We start from the raw sequence: 27,907 nt of genomic DNA on the forward strand, positions 1-27,907 counted from the left end.
GAGGGCCTTCACGTACCCCTAGAGGGCCTTCATGTACCACTAGAGGGCCTTCACGTACCCCTAGAGGGCCTTCATGTACCACTAGAGGGCCTTCATGTACCCCTAGAGGGCCTTCATGTACCACTAGAGGGCCTTCAAGTACCCGTAGAGGGCCTTCAAGTACCCCTAGAGGGCCTTCATGTACCCCTAGAGGGCCTTCAAGTACCCCTAGAGGGCCTTCATGTACCACTAGAGGGCCTTCACGTACCCCTAGAGGGCCTTCATGTACCCCTAGAGGGCCTTCAAGTACCCCTAGAGGGCCTTCATGTACCCCTAGAGGGCCTTCATGTACCCCTAGAGGGCCTTCATGTACCCCTAGAGGGCCTTCATGTACCCCCTAGAGGGCCTTCACCTACCCCCTAGAGGGCCTTCACGTACCCCTAGAGGGCCTTCACGTACCCCTAGAGGGCCTTCATGTACCCCCTAGAGGGCCTTCACGTACCCCTAGAGGGCCTTCACGTACCCCTAGAGGGCCTTCACGTACCCCTAGAGGGCTTTCACCTACCCCTAGAGGGCCTTCATGTACCCCTAGAGAGCCTTCACGTACCCCTAGAGGGCCTTCACCTACCCACTAGAGGGCCTTCACGTACCCCTAGAGGGCCTTCACCTACCCCTAGAGGGCCTTCATGTACCCCCATTTGAGAGCCACTGGTCTGTGGTGTGAGTGCCATGCTCCGATCACATGACTTGGACAACCCGTACAGCTGGACACCAGTAACGTCTCCATTCATCCTCCGGACCTCTAACAGCCAAGAGACGAGTCTAGCCGTCTCCATCTTTTTAAAGATATCAGTACATCACATTTGTTCCTAGTCAGTCGTCATTATTACATCTACAAAGACGCAAATGACCTCTCCACCTCAGCTCTCCACCTCCCTCCGTCCCCCTTTTAGTCGGCCTTCTCCTCCCTCGCTCCGTCTCCTCTCAGCACTGTCCTCTCTCTCTCTTTCCTTCCCGTCGCTGCGTACCGTCTCCATCCTGTTTGTCCCTCTAATATGGGTGACATTCTCCCCCCACCCTCGCCTCCCCCCATCTCTCTCCTGGATGACTTAAAAGCTTAAAGTGCAACCTTGGAGGAGCCTTTACGTGGGTAGCAGAGTTATAAGCCCTCGGGGCCCGAGGCCTACGGGGTTCAATGCAACATGGCTGAGCTCCGTGTGCACGGAGGAGGAAGAAAAACTGCAGCTGGCGACAGTGAGATGTGATAATAATAGAAGAAACAATTACACGCAGCGAACAAAAGGCGCAAATGTCATTTCATGAAGAAGAAAAAAGTCTCTCTGGGATGCCAAAATATATCAATAAAACAATCTTCATGGTGAAAAATGGTAACGCAGACAGATTTAACCAACAACAGATGGCAAAATATGTTTTACCTGCATCGAAATTCAAAAGTTTCCCTGATGGTGTCAAACCAGACCAACGTGGACATTGAATGCATCACGTGAAAATAGAAAAACAGCAATTATGGTTAAAATGGCGTTGCGTCACTCTATAATACTGCGGCTGCTTTTCATATCATGTATTTGTTGTTTTACCATCTTGCTCATCGGTGTGCCGTTAGAGCCCCTCGACTTTGGAACGACCTACTGGAGGGGAATGCAGAAGTTTGGTTCCCCTAATTTAGTTTGTCTGTTTTTAATTAATTTGTAATTAATTTGTAATTAATGTTGTTTTTAATTAATTTTTCGTTTTTTATTACAATTTTATTTCAATTTAATTATATATTTGTAAAAATTAATTTTTATTTAATTTTAATTTTAATATATATTTTTTATGTAATATTGGTTTCTTGCTATTCCATTTGTTTTGCTATGACTCTCTGTGGAGCACTTTGTAAACATTGTTTTTAAAGGTGCTATATAAATAAAGTTATTATTATATTATTATTATCATTACTATCTTTGTGTTTTTCAGTATTTCTAGTGCGTACACGCTGGAGTGCAGAACATACTGTATTGTACCTTTTTATTTAAAAACACGCTGAACCATGAGGTCAACGCCTGCTGGCTCTGCAACAGTTGAAACAACATCAGCTTAAACACCCACAAAGCGCCATGGGACCGGGATGATGCGGGCGTATTGATTTCTGTGTGGGAGACGGGGGCAAAAGGGGGTGGAGCTAAAACTGGAGAGAAAAAAAATGCAGCGGATGACAGATAACCCGTTGGGACGGATAACTCAGTAAACTGACAGGAAGGGTGGGGCTGGGTGTCACAACTCACCATGGAAACCGTTGCCGTGGCGATACTGCGAGATTGGCCAATGGGTAAACCCCGACCCCTGAATTTGGATATAGGACATACCGACTGATGTGATGTGTGGAAGGAGGGAAGCCTTTTTTTTTTTAAGTGACATGAATAGGATGAAGACTTTTAGTAGAATGTGTGACACATTATAAATAAATATGTTTCTGCAACACTACGAGGCTCGAAAAAAATGGAAAACGGAACATTTATCTTATCCGCCCTACACACACGCTCGTACACACACACGCTCCGACACACACCTGGCAGAAGACGGGCTTGTAGGTTTCCGAGAAGAGCCGCGTGAGTTCCTCGGAGTCACAGAGGTCGAGCGGCAGCCGGCTGATACACAGACACCGGGAGTGCAGCTTCTCCTCGTGGCTCAGCTGGTTGACGTCCATCCACTGAACCATCAGCGAGCGGTCGTCCTGCACCACAAGAAACACGGGATCACTTTTTTATGGGGGGGGGGGCAAAAACACCAGAGACATGGCAAGGCATTAGAAAAAAGGTCAGTGAAGAAGGTGGCTGCTAGTTAGAAAACACGATGGAAGAAAATCTATTAATATTATTTAGTCTCTACTAGTGTGTGAAATACTTTGATAAAGTTCCTGATCTGACCACTAGTAGTGCTGTGGAGTCATTGATTAGTATCTCTCTCTCTCTCTCTCTCTCTCTCTCTCTCTCTCTCAGGAGGCCAGGGCAGTGTGGCTCTGTAACATCAGGGCCAGACTCTGGCTGGAGTTCAGGTTTTATAAGCACATTGGAGACTTGGAAACTTTTAAACAACGGTGGTGTTTTAATGGTATTGTTTGTTCTGTTGTGGAAGAGGAGCTGGTGCTTACACCACTTTTTTACCCTTGTGTTGCCTTCGGGTCAATTTGACCCGATTCAATGTTTCACCCTCCTGTCGCCTTCGGGTCAATATGACCCGATTCAATGTTTAACCCTCCTGTTACCTTTATATTTACTAACATATTTTACCCTTGAGGTCAATATGACCCCAGCTATTAAAATCTCCAGAAAATTATTAGAATTAATATTGTTTTCCAAGTTTAAGTGTGAGGTACTTTATGTTTGTTTGTTGACTCCCGAAAGAACACCGACATTAAACATTGAATCGGGTCAAATTGACCCGAAGGCGACAGGAGGGTTAATATTGAATCGGGTCAAAATGACCCGAAGGCAACACAAGGGTTAATTAGGTAAAGCATGTTTTAATTTTAAATTTTATTGTTTTTTATTTTAAACAACCTGATTTTTAAACACTTCATTTAAAGACATTTGGTTAAAGTCTAAAAAATGCAAATAAAGTGTTTTTCAAAAACAAACAAAAATCTCTCTCTCTCTCTCATTTTTAAAAAACTGTGAACGTTCCTGTTCTGACCACTAGTCGTGCTGTGGAGTCATTGATTAGTCTCGGTTAGTTTGGTTATTTGGCGATATGACACACATCGATCGATTTCATTGATCAACCGTTGGCGGTAAAAACACCAGAGACATGGCAAGGCATTAGAATAAGGTCAGGGAAGAAGGTGGCTGCTAGTTAGAAAACATGATGGACACAAATTCTAATATTTTGCTCACTAGAATAATCTCATCCCCAATTAGGCGGTTTTCAGTTCATCGTTTAGTCTATAAAATAAGTTGCTATGTGATATTAGACAAAGAAAGCATCAAATAATCACGTTTCAGAGACATGGGACCAGATGATGTAACGATGACGTGTGCTCCAGAGACGGCTGAACACATTTAAATGATTATATCAGAAATGCTGCTTATTAGATTTCTGCCAATCCACTAATTGATTCATCAACTGATGTTGGACGAGAGGACATTTCACAGAGATGAACGCTTACAGATGGAGCAGAGAAAGGGCCGACCATAACTTTGCATGTTATTATATATTCAGCCATCTTGGGCTCGAGAGTGTTGATTTTTTTTAAAGCAAATCAGAGCTTCAAGTTGTGTACGCGTTTATTTTTTACAGATTTATTTCACTGATTGAGCCAATCAGAAATGTGAGGTCTCGGGTATATAATTTTAAAGTAAAGTAAACTGCAATAAAAGTAGATGAGAAAGTTGTTACGTGTCCAGCATTTTCCTCCCTTTAAAAACTGCAGTTTCATATTTTGTACTGGGAAGATAAATTTAAACCAAACTCATCTAGAAGAACCCAGATTTAAACTGTTTTTCGGAATATCGAAAAACCACAAACGATGTTTACAAAAGTTTTGTGGAAGCAAACAACCCGATGACTAAAATGTATCGCTCCTCTTTCACTTACTTTGTTTTAATCAGCTGATTGAAGTTGTGTGTGGCTAAATTAAATATATTAAATGTGTAACCTCTGCATTGGCCAGCGGGTTAATGAAGTATAAATCAAATCCTTCGTTCCAATAAATTATCGTAAAAATACGAGAGTAAATAATTTCATTAAATCAAATAACATCACATAAACTGTAATTAAAATCGAGACAAATCATTTCAATTAAGAGTTTAGCTTCGGTTTTGGCAAACTGAAACAAAAATACATTAGTGAGAAAACAAATCTGTCAAAGGGCTCCTGTGGCTTTAAGACTTAAAGCCACAGGAGCCCTTTGACAGAGAGCTCCTGTTGCTTTTGTCCCAGTTCGGCAAACTGTAATAAACTTTTAATCCTTTTGGATGAGTTTAAAAAAGATATGAGAAAACAAATATGTCAAAGGGCTCCTGTTCCTTTAAGTCTTAAAGCAACAGGATCCCTTTGACAGAGGGCTCTTGTTGCTTTAGCCCCAGTTTGACAAACTGTAATACATATTTTTTAAACTCATGCAAAAGGACTACAACTTGAAGTCCTTTTGGATGAGTACAAAATATGCATTACAGTGAGAAAACAAATCTTTCAAATGGCTCCTGTTGCTTTAAGTCTTAAAGCAACATGAGCTCCCTGTCAAAGGGCTCCTGTTGCTTTAAGACTTAAAGCAACAGGAGCCATTTGATGGATTAGTTTTCTCCAAACATCTTTCAGTCTCACGAATTAAAAAGCAACAATCACATGACATAATCGCACATCGACAGGATGAATGTAAACACCCGTCCCAACCCACCAGAAGTCGTCCCAACAGCTCAGAACGGGCCCGCGAAGCCGAGTCCTTCTTCATGTATTCCACAAACCCGTATCCTTTGGAGTGGCCCGTCAGCTCGCTGTACACCAGGAAGGAGCGCTCGATGTTCCCGTAGGCGCGCACCATCTCCTCCAGCTGCTGGGCGGCGAAGGTGTGGGGCAGGTTGGTGAGGCACAGCAGGGAGTCGGTGGGCTGCAGCGCCACGTTGATGGGGCGTCCGCGGACAGTGCTGTGGTGGAGGGAGCGGATGGCATCCTGAGCCTGGTCCCCGTTCAGCAAAGTCACAAAAGCTGGAGGAGGAGGGGGGGGGGGCAGCGTGGAGACGGGCGACGAAGACGAAGGAGGCGAAGAAAGAGACGGACGGACGTGTGTACGAACACACAAATGTACATTCGGAGCAGGCGTTTGGGGGGAGAGGTCGTTTGTGGAGATGCAGGATGGAGATATCAACAACAAAAAAAACGTGCAGGAAAATAAATGGCAGGCCGAATGTGTGTGTGATGAAAAAATAAATATATATATATATAGGGGGTAAAGATGTGGGCAGAAAAACAAGCAAAATCACAGACGGACAGTAATATAAAAGACAGACGGACACACACACAGAGAGAAAGACAACACATTAGCTAGAGAGCCAATAGGGAGCCACTATGTTGGGGGAATCCACTGTGACACACACACACATATACACACACCTGAGCTCATTGTCAAACTGATGTACACTACGGGTAAAAGACCAATGTGAGGCTCGCTTCCTTTCCTGAAACTGAAAACGTCGACTGTGTTTGAAGGAATATTCATTTTAGAAAAAGTCCACAGTTATCGAGAAAACTTTGATATTTATTCATAAAGCTGCGAAGAAGAAGAAGAAGAAGAAGAAGGGGAGAAAGAAGAAGAAGAAGAAGAAGAAGGAGAAGAAGAAAGATGCATGGGCTGTGAAGTGAGGTGGTAATAAATTGATGTGCGGTGTGAAAAGCCTATTGTGTGTGTGTGTGTGTGTGTGTGTGTGACAGGTCTGTTAAGAGAGGTTTGTGTGTTGCACATCTTGCATATTAAAAATAAGACAAACACTAATTGTGTAAATGATATATATAAATAAAAGGCTCATACATACATATGCATACATATATACAGGACTGTCTCAGAAAATTAGAATATTGTGATAAAGTTCTTTATTTTCTGTAATGCAATTAAAAAAACAAAAATGTCATGCATTCTGGATTCATTACAAATCAACTGAAATATTGCAAGCCTTTCATTCTTTTAATATTGCTGATTATGGCTTACAGCTTAAGAAAACTCTAAAATCCTATCTCATAAAATTTTAATATTTCCTCAGACCAAGTAAAAAAAAGATTTATAACAGCTGAGTGTTTGTCAAGGCTCAGGAAACCCTTGCAGGTGTTTCGAGTTAATTAGACAATTCAAGTGATTTGTTTAATACCCTACTAGTATACTTTTTCATGATATTCTAATATTTAGAGATAGGATATTTGAGTTTTCTTAAGCTGTAAGCCATAATCAGCAATAAATCAGAATAAAAGGCTTGCAATATTTCAGTTGATTTGTAATGAATCCAGAATGCATGACATTTTTGTTTTTTTAATTGCATTACAGAAAATAAAGAACTTCATCACAATATTCTAATTTTCTGAGACAGTCCTGTATATATTAATATATTTATATCCACATATATATATATAGTATACATATATATACATATGACAAGATAAATAGATCGATAGAAACATGTTAGCCTCTCTTCCTTACCTGAAACTGAAAACATTGGCTGTGTTTGAAAGAATATTAATTAAATATATATAAATACATAGGTATAATCAAATCCTTTGTTCCAATAACAAAGAGGTTAACACCAAAGTATGGATTACATGTTGTACTACTGTGTCATTAGCACGTGTCTTCTTCATTTCAAGTTTTGATTGTAAAATATATATATATATATGTATCATATATATATATTATATATAATATATAATATAGATAATATATATTATCTATAATATATATAGATAATATAGATATATATTATATATTATATATAATATATTTATATATATATTATATATAAATATATATATATATATATATGAATTCATCAAGGTCCAGATACAGAATGCTGAGCCTCAGTTCTCCCTTCTGACCAAATAATATCGATTTCCATCACAGATGGGAAATAAAAAGGTGAATGAGACTTTCCATCACTGGGTAAAGCTCAACGTTTCCTTTTCCCCACCGGACCTGCTCCACAGTGTGAGATAGTGAGAGAGTGAGAGTGTGAAAGAGTGAGAGTGTGAGAGAGAGAGTGTGAGAGATTGAGAGAGTGAGAGTGTGAGTGTGAGAGTGTGTGAGAGAGAGTGTGAGAGAGAGAGTGTGAGAGAGAGAGTTTGAGAGAGAGAGTGTGTGAGAGAGAGAGTGTGAGAGAGAGAGTTTGAGAGACTGAGAGAGTAGAAGTGTGTTGGAACAAAGCCGACCGGAGCGAGGACACGGAGGCCGGAGGGCAGAGCCCAAAACAAACACGCACGTGAATGAAGAGGCTTTCGGATGCTGAGGAAACGACTTCTGGGATCCGTGGTAACCATGGCGACGAAGTTTTAAAAAGTTTTCTCTAAAAAAAAACCAATGCATCACATCTCAGTAAACAGAGGAGAGTGAATATGTGTTCACAGTCGCACAGACTGTACACGATGCACAGGAGATCGGTGGTTGATCGTAGCGTCTAGATATTATGGGATGGCGCGTCAACATTATATTCACCAATATCAGCAAGGTCGAAGGCAAGGTCGTCTGTTTGAGTCCTTTAAAATACATCAGACGCTATTTATTTAACGCTGATTATGACTTTTTGTTTCTTAGTTTCCTCCATGTCACCAAAATGAGCTTCAATGCACGACCCTTCAAAATAAAAGCTGAGAGATATTCAAATTTAGTATTTTTGAAAGGTGACCTCACTCACAAATGGGACTAATAATGAGGTGGAAATTCAAACTTAAAACTATATCAATAGTGACTGAACATTAAAATACAAGGTAAAATATGCCCACAATTACTATAATTTTGTTCAGGATTTACCTCTTTTGGGCAGTATTTTACCATTTTAAGCGTCATACAGTGTAAAATGAAGTAAAAATAATAATTAAAGGTGACCTCACTCATAAATGGTAACAAATATTTTAAAATTATTATTCTTATTTTGATAATCTTCTGTAATGAGGTGGAAATTAAAACTTTAAACTATATCAATAGTGACCGAAAATCTAAATAAATAAATAATTTTGTTCAGGATTGACCTCTTTTGGGCACTATTTTACCATTTTAAGCATCAAACAATGTAAAATATTGTTTTATAATAAGAAGCGAGGTATGCAAATGTAATTTTACACCCAAATTTGCCAAAATGAATATTTTTAAAAGTAATTCCAGACATAGCTCTAAACAACAAGGTCATTAACAGCCCACACGCTTCAATCTGCATGCAACCGTGTTTAGGCGTCCGTGGCCGTGTCTGCTGTGTTAATGTGTACATGTGGTCAAAAATGGAGAAAAAAAGCCCCTCCCCCCAAAATAAATAAATAATAATAATAGGAGGTGTGAGGAGATGATTTATGCTCTTTGGCTAGAAACACAGAAACCTTCAGAACAATCCAGCAACATCTCATAATGACACGTTTAATGTCTCATTAAAAAATCTATTAAAATGCAGTTAGGGCTGCGACAAACTATTCACACTTTCACTTAATCCTCGGGTTATTAGTCTTTAAAAAAATGAATTGCAAAGTCTATAAAATGTGAGCAAAAAGGTGAAATCTTCTTCAAGATATTCAGTTGTGGGGCTGGAAACAGAGAAAACAGACTTCTAGCATTAATTAAAATTGCCAGTTGAATTTTAATTAATCAAATTATAATTTAAGGATTTAAATGCATGGAAAAAATTATGAAAATAATCTCAACCTCGTCTCAACGATGGCAAAATACGTACGTTTCCTCTCAATCAATTAAACTTTTATTTAGATAGTAAAAAACTTTAAATAGAATAAAAATACAGTAATAAAGAAGTAAAACATTATAAAATATACACACAGGCACCTCTGACTCAGACAATATTAGAATTAAATTGAGTGAAATTGAATTGAGCAACATTTGGGACATCTGCTCCCGAGTCATCCTCGTTTTCACGGCGGCGAGGTCACACAGAACATCCGTCTCCACCTCCGTCAGCTTCCACTCATCTTCCTCCATCTTCCTCCCTCTATCGACCTCTCAATGTTGGGTCTCTCCACCTCCACGTGAACTCTGTCCACGTCCACCCAAATATATTGCCTCACACCCCATCTAATACTCACACACACACACACACACACACACACACTCTGTAATGTATCTCTTACACGAAGCTGAGAGCCTAACCTTGTTTTAACCCACTAAGTACGCCACCTAACATTAGGCATCGCGATGAGATGGAGAGAATATGTCTCTCTCTCTCTCCCCCTCAAATCCATTCTCTCTCTCTCCCTCACCCCCCTTCTTTCTCTCTCCCCCTCAACTCAACTTTCTCTCTCTCTCTTGCCCCCTCCCTCTCTCTCAATCCTTCTCCCTCACCCCCTTCTCTCTCTCCCTGACCCCCTTCTCTCTCTTTCTCTCTCCCTCCCTCTCTCTCCCCCATACCCCCCTTCTCTCTCTCCCCCTCAAATCCATTCTCTCTCTCTCTCTCCCTCCCTCTCCCTCACCCCTCACCCCCTTCTCTCTCTCTCCCCCTCAACTCTACTCTCTCTCTCAATCTTTCTCTCTCTCCCCCCTCAACTCCACTCTCTCTCTCTCTCTCTCTCTCGCCCCCTCCCTCCCTCTCTCTCTTTCTCTCTCTCTCAATCCTTCTCCCTCACCCCCTCTCCCCCCTCTCCCCCATACCCCCTTCTCTCTCTCCCCCTCAAATCCTCTCTCTCTCTCTCTCTCTCTTCTAAATATCTGACTCATAGAAGTCAAACCTCTCAGCCTCAGTTCAAATTGTCAACAAAAGAAAATACGTGAAAAAGATATTCACAAAAGAGTCACACGTCTTAATTATGGGGTCGACGCTTCTGAACATGGAGGGGGGGGGGGCAGAGCGAGAGAGAGAGGGAGAGCGAGGGGGGAGAGAAAGAGAGAGAGAGTGGAATTGAGGGGGAGATAGAGAGAGAAAATACTTTTGTTGAAATCCCCCCGAAGGCTGTGATTCTGCTGCCGTGTCGGAGGAGCTCATTAAAAAACGTGAAGGTGGGGACCCCCGCAGGTCGACGGGCCCCCGAAAGGTGATGAAGACGAAGAGGTCCCACAGGAAATAAATGGCTCGTGGAATGTAGGTCAAGCCATCGGCGATTGCGTTTTTTCTCTCGATGACCTTAAAGATGCTCGTGTGCGCAGGTGTTCTAGTTAAGTATAACACATTAAAATATCATTATTATTATATCATCATTATTATCATTACTCCCCAAACGCATGAACACAATCACAATGTTATTTATTTTGACTCCTTTTCGTGTGATATAAGGATTTAAATGTAGGAGACTGAAGTCTCTCTACTACTATAAGATGGATTCGGTGATGTCATTCTCATGGGTGGAACATGTTCCCCAAATTTTATTTATGCCCCCCCCCACACACACACACACACACACTCATTTCTCTTCTTAACATTGACGTCAGCCACATTTCACACCTCCAATGGAATCAAACCCAAAATATATAATGGGTATCACGTCGGTGTCTACGCTCAGTGTCTTTAAACCGTTACACGTCAACGTTACGATCTTGGAAGCGACCGAGTGAAATATTAATATTTTAATCCGTTTCACAGACGTCGGTGCTAAAAAGGTGAGACGTTGCTTTGAGTTTTGATGTTGAAGATTTAAATTTGCTCCAGAGATGAAAAGGAAGATAAGAGGAAACCACGGAGCCGAGGACCCTGCAGACGTCAAGTCACCCGAGTGTTTGAGGCCGACACGCCGGGAAGGAAGAGGTCTCTGTGGATTATGTCATCAATCACACACACACACACATATATACATTATACACACCGGCAGCAGCACCAAGTCTTCTCTAAATCATCCTCACGATGAAGGCCCCCCAAGGCCGGTCTTGACTGAACTGGCAAAAGTGTAAAACATCCTCTCTAAAGATGAAGAAGGCCACCCAGATGGATGAAAACAAAACCACCGTGGAAGAATGATACGTGGCTCCGACGCCACTAACTATAAAACACCACTAGCGGGCATCTCTACCGATACAAACACGCATACCCAAACAGCCACGACGTGTTGTCCGGGGTCAGACCAGTCACAGAGAGACTCACAAATACGTTCCAATGCACACAGAAATGAATTACGATTTGTTTGTTTGTCGATCGCTACACATTTGTTGTTGTTGTTTTTTTAGACTCCCCTGCCGTGGCTCGACATACATCCACCTGTAGCCAATCAGATGCCATCCAAATGTCACTATGTAAGACAAATGTAATTTCCAAATTGTAATTACCTTCGCATTGAAAATGCGGAAGGTTATGTTTCGATCGCCGTGTATTTATTTATTTATTTGTATGCGTGTTCCTCGCATAACTCAAAAAGTATTAAACCGAATCGCATGACATTTGGTGGGATGATTGGTTATTATCCGGGGACCATTTACTTAGATTTTGGGATCAATCGGGTCAACGGTCAAGGTCATGAAAAGGTCAAAATCTTCTTTTTACCATAGCACGGTCAATTTCTATCCAATTGGTATGCAACTAATGCCAAAATGTTCATAATTCAATGCCCAATCTTGTGATATGCGAAGGTATGCGCTCTACCGAGTGCCCATTCTAGTTATTGTTTTTTTCTGTCTTATGACTTGTAATGACCAAGTTCCACCACCAGTGCAACGGACAGCTTGTGTTACACTGCATGCCACTGGGTTGGGTTCCGACGTTTTCAAAACTGATGTTAAAAAGAACCCGATGTTGTTCGGCGCTGAAAATTATTCAGAGTTTGACTCAAACAGCGTTTGTGAAAAAAGATATATTTATATTTAATAACATTTTACCGGGTCAGGATGTGTTCAACCGAAATCTTCTAAAAGGAATAATTGTGAAGGTAGCAAAGTGTTGGACATCAACTCTGTACACGTGTTGTGCGGCGATCTCTCGTCTGATTTAAAAAATATAAATCTGCATAAAAAAACCAGTGGAACAAAATGCAGGGAGCAAGAACTGCAGAAATATGAATGTAACACATGTACAAACACTTTTAAACTAATAACTTTAGAAAAGAGGAAGTTAATATGAATAATTAGTGGCTAAAAAATCAAATAACGTTCGAAAATATGCCGCAAAATGTGTTTTTTTGTAAGATTTCTGTTATTGCGGTTGATGCTATGATCTGCATCAGTGGTGTTTAAATGTTATGGTGAAGTACATGAGGCAGGTGGGTGTCGATGGAGAGATGGAGGGATGAGAGCGAGTGGATGGACCACTCTCTCTCTCTTCAACCGCCCACTCACCGCCCACAGCTGCATTGTTCACTCCGACCCCTCTTTCAAACATCTCACTCGAAAAATGGAGGCGTCATTTGAACATATTATCATATCCACAAATGCAATGTTGTGAACTGTTACGCGGCGTGATATACATTCAAATATGTGCATATCTAGTGGAAATGAATGGTAGTAATAAAAATAAAAAAAGCTGTGGCCAGCTAATACTTGCAGGTGGTAAAAAGAAGGAAAAAAAGGGGTGAAAGAAACAGTGTTGATGCTTTTTAGTTGTGCATGGAATCCCGCCTCTGAACTCCATGTGTCATCAATTCATCGTGTATTGATCCTTCCAGTAGATCGCCCCTTCAATCTCATTTCCACTTCCTGTTTCCTTTCCACGATGAGTCACACACTCTGTCATTTTCAGTCGATCTATAACCTCCATCACTTCTTTTACTAAACATCTCACGACCCATTGCTTTACATGGGACGGTCAGATAGAGCAAGGCTACAGGTATCTTTCACTTTTAATAGAAAAGGGGAGTAAATAACTGGCAGATTAATCAAATGATCAGATTGTATACATACATATATATATATATATATCATATATATATATATATCATATATTATATATATATTATATACAGATATTATATATATAATATATGTATATTATATATATATAATGTATAATATATATATAATATATATATATAATATAATGAATATATATATAATATGTATATATATAAATATATATATATATTTGCATACAGTCTGTCCTATGGTTGGGATTGTGACTGAAACGTATAAACGTATAAACCATTCCACAACATAGTGTTAAATAACTCTCTTTGTATTTGATTATTGTTTATTTGAGTGTAGAAATATTGTACATCAGAAATGTTCTCTAATGTCATAACATAAATCCATTTAATTTGAAACCTTCAAAATAAAAGCACAGGATATTTTTCTTACATTTCTTTAAGAAAAGGTAATAATGTGTCTTTCAAGTTGTCAGGGGCCACATGAAATGATGCGGCGGGCCGGACTTGGCCCGCGGGCCTTGTGTTTGACACCTGTGTCCTGTGGGCTTGTGGTTGTGAAATACGGGAACAATGAGGTCACCTCTGGAGGAGCCGGAGTGTCGTTTCACTCTCGTCCCAGAAACAAACGCGATGGGGCCCATTATTGAATATTGCCTTGTAACGAGGGAGCAATAACGCCCATGAGAACCAGCTCAGGAATAAAACCACCACCATCATCATCATCATCATCATCATCATCATCTCTCTCCGTTTCAAACATGTAGAGTTTTTTTTATTAAACTAACTATAAAGTGTGCGTGCGTGGGTCTTGCGTGGGGGTTCAGTCTCGCTTCATTAGTTACCCACAATACACTTGGCCTAATAAACCTCTGAAGGAGTTAACATTGTGAACACACACACACACACACACACATGCAAAAGGAAAGCACAGGCCAAAACGTGAAATTATATCACACACTCATATTCTCAGTCAACCCTTGACAGCAGGCGCTAAGAGGTAACAGTGTGTGTGTGTGTGTGTGTGTGTGTGTGTGTGTGTGTGTATGTGTCAGAGATAACAGCCATATCACACTTGCGTGATCCATTCACATTTAGTGATTCACAAGGTGACAGATGGACAAATGACGACAGAGGGGAGGAAGAGGTGAAGAAAAGAGGGGAGGAAGGTATGGAGAAAACAGGGGAGGAAGAGATGGAGAAAAGAGGGGAGGATGAGGTGAAAAAATAGGGGAGGAAGAGGTGAAAAAATAGGGGAGGAAGAGGTGGACAAAAGAGGGGAAGAGATGGAGAAAAGAGGGGAGGAAGAGATGGAGAAAAGAGGGGAGGAAGAAGTGGAGACAAGCTGCTGTCCGAGGAAGCAATCAGACAGACTGAGACAGGAAGATGATGAACAGAGAAAGACACACACACACACACACACACACACACAGAGAGACACACAGACACACACACACACAGACTCAAGCCCTCTCTTCTCTTCCTATTACAAGTTTCGACTCGAGTGATCAATTCCAACACTATTTTTTCGAGGATATTCGTTGTTTTTGTTTATGTGGGAGTTTTCTTTGCCAGGTGTTCATAATAAGTTGCATCCGTAATGTTTGGATCATTATTTTCCAATTAGATTTAAAAGAAAATCAAAATCAATCACCGATATGCTGCATATAATAGACGCGATGACATGAAACCCCAGAGTATGTTCTCAGACAACAGCAAAGCTAAAATAAATTATCCAGCAGCGCCGTTACCGGAGAAAAAACACAAACCGACAAACACAACGACGTTCGTCTTCGTCGGTGAGATGAAAAAAAATGAAGAGCTGAATGAGTGTTAATGTCACGATGGAGAAAGTACACATCATGGATGGTGCTTGTGTGTGTGACTGCAGCACAACTGAGCCTGTAATCATCCCTCAGCTTGAGCATTTCATCCACACACACAAACTTGAACTCGCACACCTGTGAGGACTTGACTAGGAGGTGTCACGTGGGGACACCATTTTCAAAATTGAATAACAGTCCACTTTTGATCACATAAAGCTAAATGAGTGTTTTAATATTAGAAATGGAGAAAGTACACATGATGGAAGGTTCTAGTTGTGTGTGACTGCAGGACAACGGAGCCTGTACTCATCCCTCAGCTCGAGCATTTCATCCACACACACGAAGACAAAGCGACGGGCCGATGAGCTTAATGCGAGCGTGTGTTGTCTTCATTACTGGACGGTGCAGCGACAGACACAAAGGCCTCCATTGAAAGCCTGGGATTCCCATGATAACCCCCCCCCCCCCCCCCCGCGCCATTGTATTCCCCAGATCCCTGGTTCCTGTCACATTAGCACACATATCTCTGGACCCCGCGTGGAAGCGGCCGGGTCGAATATGGTCGGCGAGCTCACCGGGTTGGATGGTTGGATTGATGAATGTGTGTAAATGTGTGTGAATGTGTGTGAATGTGTGTGAATGTGTGTGAATGTGTGTGAATGTGTGCCTGTCAAGCTGACCAGACAGGCAGCTTGACAGGCACCTGAAACCAAAACAAGCCTCAAACTTTCACTATCTGACTATATTTTATATATATACAGTATATATTTTTAAAGAAAACTTATCGTGAAGCTAAAACTTATTTTCCAGCGGTCTGTGATGTCAAACAGTTGTGGCTATGTGAATGACAATAATATGTTGATTAAATATGAAGACACAGACAACCGCCTCAGGTCATTAAAATGATTGGCAGTAGAAATGGATCGTTAATAGAATCTAATAATAAGAAATCAATCATTTCAAACCCCATTAATCTCTGACTTTTGCATATGCTGATGATGAAACTGTATTGATGCCAAAAGTGCCTCCTATGCAACTTAAGGAAGAAAAAGAAGCAAAGGAAACAAGGGATCGAGGCGAAGGAGGAATATCGCAAAAACGACGGTGAGAGGATGAGATACTTTAAATAATTTAATTTTTAAAAGAAAAACACACACACACACACACACACCCGGAGCTCAGTAATACTGATGTGATGGTGCTTGTATGTGCGAGTCTTCAGAGGGTAAAAAAAAATCATCATTAGCCGAGAAGGAGCTGAAGCAAACAGCCAGCAGCAAAGCCGTAAATGGAGTTTTTCACACACACACACACGGACAGACACATAAACACTCCCATCAGCATGGCCTAATAAGTCCAACGTGGAGGCCGGCTTCGTGGGCTGATGGAGTCATGAGGTGCAGATGCATGCCAGAGCTTCTCTGAGCAGGACTCTAGTATTCGAGGTCAGAGACGAGCCAGGAGACGTTCCAACGAACTAACCATCACAGAACGGTGAGAAGGCACCGCAGAACGAGTACGACGGGTTTTCATGGCAAGAGCACAGTCGACATGGGCGCTATGACATAATTATAACCACGGGGTCAATTACTAATGCGTCCCCAGAAAGAATCATCTTTAGTTTAATTAACATCTTTATCTCAGGAGATGTGAATTACGTCCACCTCAAGGGAAACGGAGCCAACACAGACACAAAAGGTCACATGACCCCACCGAGTCTAATGATGTGATGCCAGATATTGAAACTTGAATTGGTTGGTGGGGTCAAATGTTATTTGTATGCCACGTGTTTGTGTGAAAGAAAGAAAGAAAGAAAGACAGAAAAGGGTTGAATAATTGTCTGTGGTAAGAAAAATAGATGAGAAAATCAACAATACAGAAACTACACAGCCAGAATATGATGGATTATATCTGAGTAAACTGTACCGAGAGGAATCACAAACTAAAAAGAAAAACAACATGGTCCATTAACTAGTGTCAGTTACAGGTTCCTGTATCTTAGAGTTCTTATTATCATAAACACTAAAGTGAAAATGGAAAACGGTGTCAAAAAAGCAGTTTTATTACAGAGGAATCACGAAGTACACACAGACTTTACCTTTCAAAACACACACACACACACACAGACTGTGTGTTGGTGTCTGCAGATGTGATACACTCGGCTCAGGGAGTATATTTGCATTTCACACCCATTATAAAAACCTCTTTGCACATAATAAAACCAGATTCTGCCATTTTTGTATCCATCTCTAGTCGACAGGAGAGCCAGACCCATATGGGCTTGTCAAAAACAGCTCTTATATTAGCTCATGACCATATGAGTTTATCATGTGGAATAATTTATTTAAAATGACTGTAATCTAGAATATTATAGCGACTATCTATAGATTACTAAAAAAAATTAAAACAACACTTACATGTTGGGCCACATATCATCAAATAACACATTCATCTTATAAACTCAGAGACATTACAACATAATAACTTATCTGATGACACAGATGGAAGCTTACATTTCTTTCACATGATTAATATTTCATTGTGTTTATTACAAAACTAAACGGTGCTGATAACAGCGGCAGATTGATTTAAATTTGAGCCGATTTGACTGTTATCGGCCTCACAAAGACACAACGTGGCTTCTTGATATCTGTGATATCTGCAATAAAGCTCAATAATAATATTAACAAAAGAATCTGCTGAACACATTTACTTCTTTAGTTCTTCAAGAGTACGCACAGTTTGAATTTTATGACAAAATTATCAACCGCGCAGCATGATCTGCATGAAAATAATTCCAACCCTCATAAAATATTTTACATTTTTTTAATTCAACCTTGCAGAGAAAATGTCACTGAACTCCTGTTGATGGACTCCAAAGCTGCAAAATATTAGCTAACGTAAAGCTAATTTATCGCTAATTCTCTGCAGAATTATGATCCCATCCGTCTCCTGCTAATACAGAATCGTTATAAATGTACTTCTTTTATGAAACGTGATAATATTATTATTATTATTACTTAACGTTTTCTGTCCGTACTCTAAGATGGTCGGTAAATTATAAGTGCTTTGTTTTTTGTTTTACCACAAAAAATAAATGACAACATTTTGTCACCCTGACGTGAAGAAAATACCAAGACAGAGAGATTAGCATTCCACAATCTTTGTTAATTACTAACAGAATAATTATTATTCTCATCTCTGTTTTTGTTGATTTGAGGTATCGAGTCGTCGATCGTTTAATTTATTCCCACGATGGCTGAGTAGACTTTGTATTTCAGAGCGAAGAGTGTTCATCTGTGTGTGAGCTGGAGAAGAAATAAATAACATGTCGAGTGTGGTTTAAATATTCATCAGCAATTTATTCTACAAACAAGAAATTCAGACTATATCCTGATGTCTGAGCGCTGCGGTGTCATGTCCTGCTTCCCCGGGTATCCACAACCGCAACAGCCATCCCATAATAATCAAACCAGGAGCTCAAAAACACAGAGGTGAGAAGCAAATAAGGGAGAAATACAAGAAGCCTTTAAAAAAAAAAATTTAAGTAACGAGAAAAATAAATAAGAAGGAACGCCCTCACACGAAACATCAAAGGACATTTTCTACATTATCTTCTCACAATTTTCCCGTTGCCGTAGCTATGGAGTCGTTTCACAAAATGTAAATGTGCTTTTCCTCACTCGAAAAACAATATGCCTACATCTGTATGAGACTGTGCATCAACGATGCTGCTATCTCCTCCCTTATGTAATAGAGACAACTGTTGGGGCTGGAGGTCTGAGCTTCCAGAGCTTCCATATTCTGAATGTGTCAGCACATTTCAGCTCATTCGCATAACCCGTTTCCCAGAGTGCTTCACTTCTAACCACTGTTGCTTGGGTTGCACGGACAGAAACGATCGTGGTATTTTCTAAAGCTGTGAGACTCCGAGAGGCAGGAAGAGCCAAAACAGACGGAGGGAGAGAGAGAGGGAGGAAAGAGAGGAGAGGAAGGAGTCGGACTGTAAACACTCGGCTGGCTTGACGTTATCCAGCTGCCATGAAAACTGATCCAGTGGCAAGCGAGTTCAATCTGACTGCTGTCACACACACACACACACACACACACACAACACTTCTCACACACAGATACACAGCTTTACATTTGTTAGACAGCCATTAAACACACACACAAATCACAGAGGTTGAGGTGAGATAGAGGTCTGCATGTGTCTGGCGTTAGTGAAGACACACACACACACACACACACACACACACACCTACATACACACAGCTAAAGCAACATCCCACCTTAAATAATCTCAAACTGTGTTAATGAGCAGCGTCAGTAAGTTTATCTGCTATTTGTCTCCATAGAAACAGAAAACATCAGGACACAACCGACAGCTCCAGCTGACTGAATAGTAAAAAAGTAAATACAAAATGTAAAGGTTTCTACCGTTTCATGATTGACCGTGAAGGTCGTTAAATGTGTTTTGCAAGTAAGGGCACTTTAAAAATGAGCTCTACTTAAAAAGCTCTCCAATGTGGATACATCTGATAAAAATAGCCTTGGCTTGTACAATAGGAGATAGGACATAGTGGCTCTTTATGGCACATAGTGGCTCTCCATGGCACATAGTGGCTCTTTATGGCACATAGTGGCTCTTTATGGCACATAGTGGCTCTCCATGGCACATAGTGGCTCTCCATGGCACATAGTGGCTCTTTATGGCACATAGTGGCTCTCCATGGCACATAGTGGCTCTTTATGGCACATAGTGGCTCTCCATGGCACATAGTGGCTCTTTATGGCACATAGTGGCTCTCCATGGCACATAGTGGCTCTTTATGGCACATAGTGGCTCTTTATGGCACATAGTGGCTCTCCATGGCACATAGTGGCTCTCCATGGCACACAGTGGCTCTCCGTGGCACATAGTGGCTCTTTATGGCACATAGTGGCTCTCCATGGCACATAGTGGCTCTTTATGGCACATAGTGGCTCTCCGTGGCACATAGTGGCTCTCCATGGCACATAGTGGCTCTCCATGGCATATAGTGCCTCTGCATGGCATATAGTGGCTCTCCATGGCACATAGTGGCTCTCCATGGCATATAGTGCCTCTGCATGGCACATAGTGGCTCTTTATGGCACATAGTGGCTCTCCATGGCACATAGTGGCTCTCCATGGCACGTAGTGGCTCTCCATGGCACATAGTGGCTCTCCATGGCATGTAGTGGCTCTCCATGGCACATAGTGGCTCTCAATGGCACATAGTGGCTCTCCATGGCATATAGTGGCTCTCCATGGCACATAGTGGCTCTCAATGGCACATAGTGGCTCTCCATGGCATATAGTGCCTCTCCATGGCACATAGTGGCTCTCAATGGCACATAGTGGCTCTCCATGGCATATAGTGGCTCTCCATGGCACATAGTGGCTCTGGCATAGTTGGCTCTCCGGCATATAGTGCCTCTGCATGGCACATAGTGGCTCCAGGGCACATAGTGGCTCTCAATGGCACATAGTGGCTCTCCATGGCATATAGTGGCTCTCCATGGCACATAGTGGCTCTCAATGGCACATAGTGGCTCTCCATGGCATATAGTGCCTCTGCATGGCATATAGTGGCTCTCCATGGCACATAGTGGCTCTCCATGGCATATAGTGCCTCTGCATGGCACATAGTGGCTCTTTATGGCACATAGTGGCTCTCCATGGCACATAGTGGCTCTCCATGGCATGTAGTGGCTCTCCATGGCACATAGTGGCTCTCCATGGCATGTAGTGGCTCTCCATGGCACATAGTGGCTCTCCATGGCACATAGTGGCTCTCCATGGCATATAGTGCCTCTCCATGGCACATAGTGGCTCTCAATGGCACATAGTGGCTCTCCATGGCATATAGTGGCTCTCCATGGCACATAGTGGCTCTCAATGGCACATAGTGGCTCTCCATGGCACATAGTGGCTCTCAATGGCACATAGTGGCTCTCCATGGCATATAGTGGCTCTCCATGGCACATAGTGGCTCTCAATGGCACATAGTGGCTCTCCATGGCATATAGTGCCTCTGCATGGCATATAGTGGCTCTCCATGGCACATAGTGTCTCTCCATGGCATATAGTGCCTCTGCATGGCACATAGTGGCTCTTTATGGCACATAGTGGCTCTCCATGGCACATAGTGGCTCTCCATGGCACATAGTGGCTCTCAATGGCACATAGTGGCTCTCCATGGCATATAGTGCCTCTGCATGGCACATAGTGGCTCTCCATGGCACATAGTGGCTCTCAATGGCACATAGTGGCTCTCCATGGCACATAGTGGCTCTCAATGGCACATAGTGGCTCTCCATGGCATATAGTGGCTCTCCATGGCACATAGTGGCTCTCAATGGCACATAGTGGCTCTCCATGGCATATAGTGCCTCTGCATGGCATATAGTGGCTCTCCATGGCACATAGTGGCTCTCCATGGCATATAGTGCCTCTGCATGGCACATAGTGGCTCTTTATGGCACATAGTGGCTCTCCATGGCACATAGTGGCTCTCCATGGCATGTAGTGGCTCTCCATGGCACATAGTGGCTCTCCATGGCATGTAGTGGCTCTCCATGGCACATAGTGGCTCTCCATGGCACATAGTGGCTCTCCATGGCATATAGTGCCTCTCCATGGCACATAGTGGCTCTCAATGGCACATAGTGGCTCTCCATGGCATATAGTGGCTCTCCATGGCACATAGTGGCTCTCAATGGCACATAGTGGCTCTCCATGGCATATAGTGCCTCTGCATGGCACATAGTGGCTCTCCATGGCACATAGTGGCTCTCCATGACATATAGTGCCTCTGCATGGCACATAGTGGCTCTCCATGGCACATAGTGGCTCTCAATGGCACATAGTGGCTCTCCATGGCACATAGTGGCTCTCAATGGCACATAGTGGCTCTCCATGGCACATAGTGGCTCTCCATGGCATATAGTGCCTCTGCATGGCACATAGTGGCTCTCCATGGCACATAGTTGGCTCTCCATGGCATATAGTGCCTCTGCATGGCACATAGTGGCTCTCCATGGCACATAGTGGCTCTCAATGGCACATAGTGGCTCTCCATGGCATATAGTGGCTCTCCATGGCACATAGTGGCTCTCAATGGCACATAGTGGCTCTCCATGGCATATAGTGCCTCTGCATGGCATATAGTGGCTCTCCATGGCACATAGTGTCTCTCCATGGCATATAGTGCCTCTGCATGGCACATAGTGGCTCTTTATGGCACATAGTGGCTCTCCATGGCACATAGTGGCTCTCCATGGCATGTAGTGGCTCTCCATGGCACATAGTGGCTCTCCATGGCATGTAGTGGCTCTCCATGGCACATAGTGGCTCTCCATGGCACATAGTGGCTCTCCATGGCATATAGTGCCTCTCCATGGCACATAGTGGCTCTCAATGGCACATAGTGGCTCTCCATGGCATATAGTGGCTCTCCATGGCACATAGTGGCTCTCAATGGCACATAGTGGCTCTCCATGGCATATAGTGCCTCTGCATGGCATATAGTGCCTCTGCATGGCACATAGTGGCTCTCCATGGCACATAGTGGCTCTCCATGGCATATAGTGCCTCTGCATGGCACATAGTGGCTCTCCATGGCACATAGTGGCTCTCAATGGCACATAGTGGCTCTCCATGGCACATAGTGGCTCTCAATGGCACATAGTGGCTCTCCATGGCACATAGTGGCTCTCCATGGCATATAGTGCCTCTGCATGGCACATAGTGGCTCTCCATGGCACATAGTTGGCTCTCCATGGCATATAGTGCCTCTGTATGGCACATAGTGGCTCTCCATGGCACATAGTGGCTCTCAATGGCACATAGTGGCTCTCCATGGCACATAGTGGCTCTCCATGGCATATAGTGGCTCTCCATGGCACATAGTGGCTCTCAATGGCACATAGTGGCTCTCCATGGCATATAGTGCCTCTGCATGGCATATAGTGGCTCTCCATGGCACATAGTGGCTCTCCATGGCATATAGTGCCTCTGCATGGCACATAGTGGCTTTCCATGGCACATAGTGGCTCTCCATGGCATATAGTGCCTCTGCATGGCACATAGTGGCTCTCCATGGCACATAGTGGCTCTCCATGGCATATAGTGCCTCTGCATGGCACATAGTGGCTCTCCATGGCACATAGTTGGCTCTCCATGGAGGTGCTATTAGGCAGGTTACATTTGGACCAGGTTAAACTGACTGTTTTCCTGTTTCAGGTCATTACAATAAGCCAAGATAACTTGCTAATGTAATGTATTTCTTATCTCAGCCAACTCTCTGCAAGAAACCAAATAAGAAAACATTCAAAAACAAAAAAATTCTGTCCCCCTCCAACTTCCTTAGGACCAAAACAGGAACCAGAACAGTAAGCTCATGTAATATGATCCGAAAAAAGCAATTCTGTATTTCTGCTCCTCTGAGTGTCTTTCAGTCTCTCCCTGTTGCCCCTCCCACCTCTGAGAGAGAGATAAAGAGCATTGCTAAGTGAGAGATGAAAGTGGTGCCGTCACAATGGGGTTGTCAGGAGGACTTGTACATTTCTGATTTCCATCCCACTCCACCCACCTCAGCACCTCAGAGCCCAACCAACCCAACGTCGACACAGCCGGTTAATTAGTCGAGTATACCGTGGCCGGCAGACCGATGAGCGCTCTCGTTTGTCCCTAAACCCGATTAACCTTTTGGTCGCGCCGGTGTTTTGATGTCTCCGTGGTTTACAGCTCCCTCTGCTTTCTAACTGCGTTATGTGTCAGGTGCTTGGCTGACTGGAAGGACTAAATATAGGTACTGTGGAAGAGGTTTCCCTGGAAATTCAAGATTCAAGATTCAAGATGTTTTATTTGTCACATACACACACAGGGTGTGCAGTGAAATGAAAGTGGCAATGCTCAGCAGGAATGTGCAAGGGCAACAAGTACACACTATTTACAAATAAAAAACAACACAATATTTACAGTAAGTGTGTGTGTGTGTGTGTGTGTGTGTGTGCCTAAGAGGGGCAGTTGTGTGGGTCTATGTGGGGGTCCTGGTGAGGTCGGAGTTCACAATCCTGATGGCCTGAGGAAAGAAACTCCGTCTCAGTCTCTCTGTTCTTGCAGCGTGACTACGGAGGCGCCTGCCTGACCGCAGCAGCTGAAACAGTCTGTTGTTGGGGTGGTGAGGATCCTTCATGATCCTGCCGGCTCTGGTTCTGCACCTCCTGGTGTACAAGTCCTGCAGGGTGGGAGTGTAGTTCCAATAGTGCGTTCAGCCGAACGCACTACTCTCTGCAGAGCCTTCCTGTCCTGAGCGGAGCAGTTGCCAAACCAGGCTGTGATGCTTCCTGTCAGGACGCCTCTACAGCTCCAGAGTAGAAGGACTGAAGGATCCTCTGGGAAACTTTAAATTTCCTCAGCTGCCTGAGGTGGTAGAGGCGCTGCCTTGCCTTTCTCACCAGAGTGTCTGTGTTTGTTGACCATGTCAGATCCTCGGTGATGTGGACTCCCAGGTATTTATACCCGCTCACCCTCTCCACAGTAGTCCCGTTAATCCCCAGTGGTGAGTACGTCCTCTGTTGTTGTGCCCTCCTAAAGTCCACAATCAGCTCCTTAGTTTTGGTGACATTCATGATGAGGCTGTTGTCCTGGCACCAGAGTGACAGATCAGCAACTTCCTCCAGGTAGGCCTTCTCGTCGTTGTCGGAGATCAGGCCCACCACCACTGTGTCATCCGCAAACTTGATGATGGTGTTGAGCTGAACCTGGCCACACAGTCATGTGTGTACAGGGAGTACAGTAGGGGCTGAGGACGCAACCCTGGGGGATCCTGTGTTCAGGGTGAGGGATTTGAGGTGTGTCTGCCCACCCTGACCACCTGTGGCCTGGCGGTCAGGAAGTCCAGGATCCAAGCACACAGGGGGTGTTCAGTCCCAGCTCAGTCAGCTTGCCGCCAGTCTGGAGGGACTATGGTGTTGAAAGCTGAACTATAATCAATGAACAGCAGTCTCACATAGCCCCCTCTGGCTGTCCAGATGAGAGAGTGTGGTGTGCAGTACCTGGGAGACAGCATCATCCGTGGATCTGTTTGGGCGATAAGCAAACTGCAGCGGGTCCATGGAGGAAGGGAGGAAGGCGCAGATGTAGTCCTTTATCAGCATCTCAGCATTTCATGACCACCGAGGTGAGGGCCACCGGTCGGTAGTCATTCATACATGCTGGAGAAGCATTCTTGGGCACAGGGACAATAGTGGATCTCTTGAAGCAGGCGGGGACCACGGACTCAGCCAGGAGAGGTTGAATATTGTGGTGAACACTGGAGCTAGCTGGTTAGCACAGGTCTTCAGTACTCGCCCAGATATGCCATCTGGACCTGCAGCTTTCCTGGTGTTCACCCTCAACAGAGCCCTCCTCACACTGTGCTCGGTCACAGAGAGTGTGTGTTCATCCCCAGCGGTAGAACTCACCTCGGCTACGCTAACGGTGTTGTTGTTAGCCGGCGAGCTAGCGCTGTTTTTGCTAGCCTCAAACCGTGCATAAAATGAGTTCAGGTCGTCCGCTAGGGATGCGTCGACACTCTCTAGGGGCAGGGGGGTCTGCTTTGTGTGAGAGTGTGTGTGCGTGTATGTGTGTGTACATGTCTGACGTATGTGTGCTCAATGTGTGAGTAGGATGTGTGAGTCTGTGCAAAATCATACTTGTTTTACATTGGATATTCCAAGTTATGCACCTGTCATTTGTAAAAAGCATGTAAAAAAAAATGACGTACGACTTTATGAATTTCGTCCATTTTATCTCAAGAAATAATCTGAGTACTCGTCCACTAACGCTCAAATCACCCGTCAACGTTGCCATGACTTCTACTAACGAGCCAGTCTGTTTTTTAGTACCTTGTTCGTGCCTTAACTGTACAATTTCTATAATATACCTCTTCCTTTATCTTTAGACTATCCATGTAAAGTAGATATATGAAACTTTAGAAATTGTGTCAAATGCAATACTGTATCCTGTTTTCTTGTGTTAATAGTTCACATAGCATATACTCAGTTACCTGTTTAATAGGTAGACCTGGTTACAAAAATAATACCGTTTTAATACAACAGTTCAAGCAGTAAATCCTCCCTTGATGAAGATTGTATTGTTCAGCTTTTGATATTTTGGAGGCTTTTAAAATGTATCCTAGAATTTAAATCAAGCATTTATAGCAGGATTGTTGTATCAGACTGTATCAGCGGCCATTAAACTGGCAATGGAGTGTATTTCATCTTCAAAGTGTCGTCATTCAGAGACATATTAGTATTAATAAATAACTGACAGTCCATCATACAAAAAATTAAAACAGTCACTGCAGTATTTCAAATATATATTTAGCAGAAGTGTTCCGACAGATCTTGATCACTGGAGGCTTAAGTGTGACCCCTCCTCTATTTCTACAGTATGTAAAACAAATGTTTCAGTCATGCCGTCACTACTTTCCATATGACTATAAATACAATATTGTGATGAAAGATAGGACATAGCTGTACGCTAAGGGTTTGGTTTACAGGATCATATGTGTGTGTGTGTGTGTGTGTGTTCTTGTACGTCTATCTCTGTGAGGACCAGTTTAAGTCCGAGGACATTTTGGATTGTACATGTTCTATTCTTCAAATGGCTGTTTCAGGGTTAGAATGAGGTTCACTTCATGATTAATTATTTTGTTTTGATGATTAAAATGTTATGAGGGTCCTCACAAATACAGGAGTACAAGCGCACGTGTGTGTGTGTGTATCTGTTGTTAGGGTGTGATTTTTACCTGTGCCTTTATTCCGGTCCACAAAGCAGTATTTCAGTTCATATTCTTTCAGAATCTCATGGACTTCCTGTAAAGAGACATAAAAAGAGAAACACAAGACTTGAGTGGAGAGATCATCAAATCTAAACCACAATGTTAAAGAAAATATTTATAGATTTGTCAAAATAATGACAAATGTCACAAGTTATTAAAATGGATGTCTTCAAATGAGAATTTAAAGTTACAAGAAAAAAGAGTACGCGACGACTTGCTTGTTATCAAAGTTATCAGTAAAATTTCTGTTTTTTCAGCGACACACAAAATGAAATCACTTTTTCTGAAAATGTACAATTCAAAAGTCTGTAGTAACTATCCAGAAGTAAGCCACAGTATCTCATGCAGTTATTTGTTTTACTAACCAGCTGCTTTTAATTAGTACAACTTGAATTCAGGTAAATCTTGTGAAAAATATTTTCTTTGCTTATCATGGCGTCAACACCTTCATTTTTCTACACGGTAAACTCTTTGATCAGAAACTTCTCCAAATGTAGTAATTTGTCACTCTCGGGTAATTATGTTTTTTTTGTTGAAGTGCATTTTCAAAAAGATAAAAAAGCTTTTTGTCTGACGTCAGGCTCATAATCACAGCAGTGCACTTCAATCCGGAGCTGCGAAACTAAAGTAACACATTTGGAAATTCATATTTCTGAGTAGAGATCCTGAGTGACTCCAGTGCGAGCCTCGGTTACTTCCCGATAGGTCATACCGTCCCTCAGAGTCTCTCCTGGTCAGAGCTCGGCGGTAAAGCGTTTTATTTTAATAACCTTGTGGATCCAGTCG

The 27,907-nt window shown here is 42.8% G+C and overlaps 1 protein-coding gene across 3 annotated transcripts in view; it reads right to left on the bottom strand.

Annotated features, from left to right (window-relative positions):
• The window catches only part of raver2 (ribonucleoprotein, PTB-binding 2), a 62,838-nt gene that overhangs the window by 22,887 nt on the left and 12,044 nt on the right, over positions 1-27,907 (bottom strand). For all 3 annotated transcript variants that reach the window (XM_056415309.1, XM_056415311.1, XM_056415308.1), the window contains exons 3-5: positions 27,089-27,155; positions 5,375-5,682; positions 2,549-2,713 (exon numbers count right to left, since the gene is read on the bottom strand). In XM_056415309.1, coding sequence (XP_056271284.1) covers positions 2,549-2,713; positions 5,375-5,682; positions 27,089-27,155 — 540 coding nt within the window. The remainder of the gene's footprint in view (positions 1-2,548; positions 2,714-5,374; positions 5,683-27,088; positions 27,156-27,907) is intronic.

The sequence above is a fragment of the Pseudoliparis swirei genome, chromosome 5 (genome assembly GCF_029220125.1).
Source record: "Pseudoliparis swirei isolate HS2019 ecotype Mariana Trench chromosome 5, NWPU_hadal_v1, whole genome shotgun sequence".
In the NCBI taxonomy this organism is placed as follows: Eukaryota; Metazoa; Chordata; class Actinopteri; order Perciformes; family Liparidae; genus Pseudoliparis; species Pseudoliparis swirei.